Genomic DNA, 6,077 nt, shown 5'->3' on the forward strand with positions numbered 1-6,077 from the left:
ATCTTCAACTTCTAAAGACTAATTATATAATTAATTGCTATTCTAGATGATCGTCGTATAAAGTCAGAGCTGCTAGAGGTTTAATCCTTGCCTTTTTAATTTTCTTTTAAATATTAGTCTGGCAAACTAATGGTGGTTTGTTTAAAATATTGTCATAAAAATGTCCTGATACATGACTGATGACCTCTTGGTATTTCATGGTTTTCCAAGAGCATAAATATAGAAATCAAAGAATTGGAAAAGAATATTAATATTAATATTAAATAAAATAATCAATAAGAAACCTGGAGAAGAAAGCTCCCAGCACTGGCATACATTATATATTTCCTAGAATCTCTGTTTCTGTCCCAATGAGCCTGAAATTTCCGTTATGGCGTCTCCTTCTTTTGGACAAACTTCTCAAAGCAAATATGATGTCTTCCTCAGTTTCAGAGGGGAGGACACCCGTGACAACTTTACTAGCCATCTCCATGCTGCTTTGTGTCGAAAGAAAATTAAAACCTTTATTGACGAAGAACTTAACAGAGGAGATGAGATTTCGCTTGCCATTTTGAAAGCAATTGAAGGATCAAGGATTTCAGTTATCATTTTCTCAAAAAACTATGCTTCTTCAAAATGGTGCTTGGATGAACTAGTCAAGATTCTTCAATGCCATAAAATGAATGGCCAAATGGTTGTACCAGTTTTCTACCGTGTAGATCCATCTGATGTGCGGAAACAAAGTGGAAGATTCAAGGATGCCTTTGTTAAGCATGCAAAACAATTCAAGGATATGCCAGAAAAAATTCAAAATTGGAGGGCTGTATTGACAGAAGCATCCAATTTATCTGGATGGGATTCCATCACAATCAGGTCAGTCCTAACCCGTTTACCTTTTTATTATTTAAGATTAATGGGAAACAAATGAAGGAACAGTTTATGGCCTCCATTAATAACAGAAAAAATATCTTATGTCCTATTATTTTGATTTTGTCATGGTCCAAAGTAATTTGAGTCATTGATTTTCATCTTCACATCTGCTAGGTCTGAGGCACAGCTTGTAGAAGTAATTGTTAAAGACATTTTGGAGAAATTGGAAAAAATAACAATACCAAAGGACTTTGATGGTCTAATTGGTTTAAATTCACGAATTCAGAAAATTAAATCACTGCTGTGTATTGGATTGCCGGTTTTTCGAATTATTGGGATTTGGGGTATGGGCGGTATGGGTAAAACAACCATTGCTGGAGCTATTTTCAACCTAATTTCTAGTGAATTTGAAGGCAAGTGCTTCATGGCAAATGTTAGGGAAGAATCCGAGAAAGTAGGTGGATTGGTTCATCTAAGGGAGCAAGTTCTTTCTGAAGTATTAGAAGAAAATATCACAATAAGAACTCCTGATCTTCCTGAATATATTAGGGAAAGGCTCAAGCGGATGAAGATATTTATAGTTCTCGATGATGTAAACAAAGTTAGGCAGTTAGAATATTTAACAGGAGGGCTTGATCGATTTGGTCCGGGAAGTAGAATCATTGTGACCACTAGAGACAAACGGGTTCTTGATAATTTTGGAGTACCTAACACTAACATATATAAAGTTAGGGGATTAAACTACAGTGAAGCACTTGAGCTCTTCTGCAACTTCGCTTTTAAACAAAGCAATTGCCCTGATGATCTATTTACGCTCTCAAAGTACATAGTTGGTTATTGCAAAGGCAATCCATTAGCACTCAGAGTGTTGGGTTCTTTCCTCCACCGGAAGAGCAAACTTGATTGGGAAAACGCACTGGAGAACTTAAAAAGGAGTTCTGATTTTGAAATCTATGACGTGTTGAAAATCAGTTACAATGAATTAAATCCAGAAGAGAAGAGCTTATTTTTGGACATTGCGTGCTTCTTTGCAGGAGAGGATAAAAATCTTGTGACAAAGATACTAGATGAGTCTAATTATGTACTGAATGTTCTTGTTGATAAGTCACTCTTAAGAATATCACGTGACAACAAGCTCCAAATGCATGATTTATTGAAAGAAATGGGTCAAGAGATTGTTCGCCAAGAATCAGTGAACGAGCTGGGCAAACGTAGCAGGTTGTGGTATCATGAGGATGTCTATCATGTACTAAAAAGAAATAAGGTAAGAATCGACAGCCATCTTTTTAGTAAGTTTATTATTACGTACTCATAGTTAGTTTAAAAATTATATTTGTATAGCAAAAAAAAAATGAAATTAAAAAAAAATCAAACAGGATAAAAATTTTTAGTGATACAAAAATTGCTTTTATGATTGTCTATATGAGTGCAATCGGAGTCCAAATGTTCAAACTTTAATACATAGACCAGGACACTTTGGCTCCCAGATATGCCCTATTAAGCACCATTGTCAATGAATATTAGATTAACTAATGAGGCGATTTAAAACCTTATGATGGTTAAAAACCGTGGTTTATGAATTTGCTAAAATGTTATCTTCTCAAAGTTTTAGAGAAGTAGAGATGAGGATGACCGTGGGTGTCGAGAACAAGCTTTCATCTATCAATTTTGGGATATTAGATGGTGTCGAGTACAATTTTTTATTCTTCAAATTTAATGAAGTGCGTGGGCAGAAATTGAGTGTTCTATTGTAGTAATTTGAAGGGTGTAAATAACCTCACACATTAATGAACGCAGATTTTGTCTTCAATTAATGAGCTCTTTACAAAATTTACCGAAGTCTTTTTGTATTTTTATGCTAACTTATTGTTTACTTTTGTTTATAAGGGGACGGATGTCATTGCAGGTATATTCTTGGATTTGTCTAAAATAAGAGACATACATCTAGGTTCTAGAGCCTTTGAAAATATGACTAATCTTAGATTGTTGAAATTTTATTTGCCTAATCGCCGTGGTGATCCAATTATGAGCTCTAAAGTGCATCTTGACCAAGGTTTGGATTATCTTCCTGAGGAATTGACATATCTCCATTGGCATGGATATCCATTGAGAACGTTGCCAACAAATTTAAGTACGGATAAGCTTGTCGTACTTAACTTGCCTTGCAGCAACGTTGAGCTACTTTGGGAAGAAAAAAAGGTATAACATAGTGCAGACGTGTTTATATACACTTTAGAAAAGTAAGAAGATGCTTACTTGAGAGAGATTTATCTTTGACTAGCAATTATTTATCTTTTGTTGCAGGAAGCTTTCAAGCTAAAATCTGTGGACCTTTGCAATTCTCAAAATCTCACTAGGATGCCGGACCTATCAGAAACCCCAAATCTTGAGAGAATGTATCTTTTGAACTGCACAAACTTACCTTTCATTTCCTCATCAATTGAAAATTTAAACAATCTCAGTATGTTGCGCTTGGAGGGCTGCAAAAATCTTAGGACCTTTCCCCGCATTCATTTCACTTGTTCTGTAACAATCGATTTCACCAGCTGTATTAATCTCGCAGAGTTCCCAAAGATTTCAGGGAATATCAAAGTGTTAAAATTAGCCAGAACCTGGATAGAAGAAGTTCCCTCATCAATCGAGAGCCTAACTAATCTTGAAGTGTTAGATCTGGCGCATTGCAAAAGGTTGAACAGGCTGTCGGCTAGCATCTGTAAATTGAAATCTCTTAGTTGGCTTCGTCTTTATAACTGCTCAAAGCTTGAGAGTTTCCCAGGAATCTTGGAGGATATGGCACGTTTAGAATATATTGATTTAAGATTGACAGCAATTAAAGAGCTGCCATCTTCAGTCGAACACCTAGAAGGGCTAAAAGAGTTGAGAATGGAGTATTGTCATAAACTTGGTAAATTGCCAGATAACTTGGGTAGTTTAAGGTCTCTGAAGCATCTCCATGCAGGCAAGTCAGCCATTAGTCAACTGCCATCCTCGATCGCAGATCTCAAACAAGTTGAAGAACTTTCCTTTTATGGGTGCAGGGGTTTAGTATTGACTTCAGTCTTATCAGGATTATCTTCTTTGCAACGACTGGATTTGAGAGACTGCGATATAATAGAAATTCCACAAGATATTGGCAGTCTACTTTCATTGGAAAAGTTAGATTTAAGTGGAAATAACTTTGAGAGTTTACCTGCAAGTATCAAGCAACTTTCACAACTGAGATGGCTTTACTTGAGAAATTGCAATAGGCTTAAGTCATTACCAGAGCTTCCATTTGGTCTATGCTTTTTAGATGCAAGGAATTGCAAGCAGCTCCAGTCCTTGCCTGAGATTCCATCATGTCTAGAAGAACTAGGCGAAATAGACACATCCATACTGGAGACATTATCCAATCACTCCCGAATATATTTCAACTTTATTAATTGCTTGAAACTGAATGACAAAGCAAACAAGAAGATTTTGGCAGATTCAAAACTAAGAATTCAGCGTATGGCAATTGCATCATTGAGACTATCGATGTATGTAAAGGTATTCTCTTTCACACTCTCTCTTCTCTCCCCTCTCTCTCCCTCCTCATGACATCTAAAATCATGATTTCGTGCTACAGGAATATCGTGAACCACCTGTAATCAAAATTTGTTTACCTGGAAATGAAATTCCTGACTGGTTCAGCCATCAGTGTTTAGGATCTTCATTAACTATTCAACTGCCACATCATAGTTGTAATGGAAGCTTCATTGGATTTGCCTTCTGTATTGTCATTGAACTGGAGAAAGATCATAAGGCTCGGGATAGGATTTACTACCATTTTGAAATAAAGACTCCCTCTGGAACCAAAACTGATCACCCTTCAGTTTTTGAGCAGTCTTTTCACTCAGATCAAGTAATACTTGGATTTTTTCCCTGTTGGAATATTGGGCTGGTTGATAATGACGGCAATATCTCATTGCAGTTCTCCGTTCAGTATCCTTGCTCTGAAAAAACCCCCAAAGTGCACAGATGCGGGGTGTGCCCAGTATATGCACATCCCAACGGGACTAAACCCAACACTTTCACTGTAAATGTGCTGCCACCAAATGAAGAGGAGTGCAGTCAAATCAGGAAATTGCATTATGATTTTCATGATAATGTTGGAACAAGTGGGACTTCTGAAAGTATTGACAGATCTGGCGAGCTGGAAGTGGAATCAATTTGCAGAGAGCAAATCAACGCTCCTCAACAACAATGAAGTTCCTTGTTTTCCCATATAATCGCAAAGGGAGGAGGCTTATATGCGTTTCTTGCGTAAGTGCTATCTACCTTCTATTTATTTTATCACACAATTTATTTTCTAAGCAAACGAGGCAAGAACATTGACTTTTTACTTTTTACACACTAATTTATTTAATAGAAATAAAGTTTTGTTACTGTCTACTTGTTTAGTGAATGCAGTTTGCGCATAAGCAGGATTTTCTGCCCCTGCTTTATGCAGTCCCTCTGATCATGCATCAATACAAATTCAGAGAAGGCATATGAGACTAAAGGTATCACTTTTGAGTTGTGCTTTTATCATAGCTCAGTCTCCTATTATGTTGAAGTTTTGTTAGTGAATATTGTTTTATTTTGACTCCTCATTGTGTTTCAATCCTTCGATTGATTCCTGGATGTTGGAACTAGGTGATTGATGCAAATGCAGAAGTGTTTGACAGAATGCGTCAATGAAGACGATGCAGCAAGCATGGCAAGCTAGCTCTGCTGAAGTGGCAGTGATGCGTACAAAATGTGATAACTTGGAAGGTTGATTCAGTCAGTTCTCCAGAACTCTCTAGATCAGATAAGATAGAGCCAAAGCACAACGTAGATAATGGCCACGTGACCAGCTCAAGTACAAAGAACGAGAGCCATTAGTATATTAGATTGAGCTGTTGATAGCCATCAGATCAACATGAAAGCTGCGAGTAGTACTTGCGTAAGCTCGCGAAGCAAGGCAAACTGTTGTATATATCCAAAGTTTAAGGAATGAAATAATCAAGCTGTGTATTCACCAAATATTCTCTTTGCATTTGTTACTTTTTTAAGTTTATTTATGGATTATAACTTGGTAAAAAAAAAAAAAAGTATTAACTAAACGCACTAGTCATTCTCTATTAATTTTGGCTGTGGCATTTCTCATCTATAGGTTAGAGCATATCTCTGAATTGTTTTGGGTTTAACTAAAGTATTAACTAAACCCAAAACGATTCTCAAAA

At 36.5% G+C, this 6,077-nt stretch overlaps 1 protein-coding gene across 1 annotated transcript; it reads left to right on the forward strand.

Annotated features, from left to right (window-relative positions):
* Window positions 1-370: 370 nt before the first annotated feature.
* Window positions 371-5,077, forward strand: LOC18047288 (disease resistance-like protein DSC1). The gene is made up of 5 exons (XM_006442145.2): window positions 371-852; window positions 1,024-2,113; window positions 2,737-3,048; window positions 3,154-4,377; window positions 4,457-5,077. The coding sequence occupies exons 1-5, from the start codon at window positions 371-373 to the stop codon at window positions 5,075-5,077; spliced, it is 3,729 nt and encodes a 1,242-aa protein (XP_006442208.1).
* The last annotated feature ends 1,000 nt before the right edge of the window (window positions 5,078-6,077 follow it).

Source organism: Citrus clementina, unplaced genomic scaffold (assembly GCF_000493195.1).
Source record: "Citrus clementina cultivar Clemenules unplaced genomic scaffold, Citrus_clementina_v1.0 scaffold_3, whole genome shotgun sequence".
Lineage (NCBI taxonomy): Eukaryota > Viridiplantae > Streptophyta > Magnoliopsida > Sapindales > Rutaceae > Citrus > Citrus x clementina.

Bases quoted from the DNA above. Each gene is read 5' to 3' on its own strand.
- LOC18047288 (XM_006442145.2), top strand. From the start codon at position 371: ATGGCGTCTCCTTCTTTTGGACAAACTTCTCAAAGCAAATATGATGTC. The intron at 853-1,023 runs GTCAGTCCTAAC...CACATCTGCTAG, and splicing joins TGGGATTCCATCACAATCAG to GTCTGAGGCACAGCTTGTAG. The intron at 4,378-4,456 runs GTATTCTCTTTC...TTCGTGCTACAG, and splicing joins GACTATCGATGTATGTAAAG to GAATATCGTGAACCACCTGT.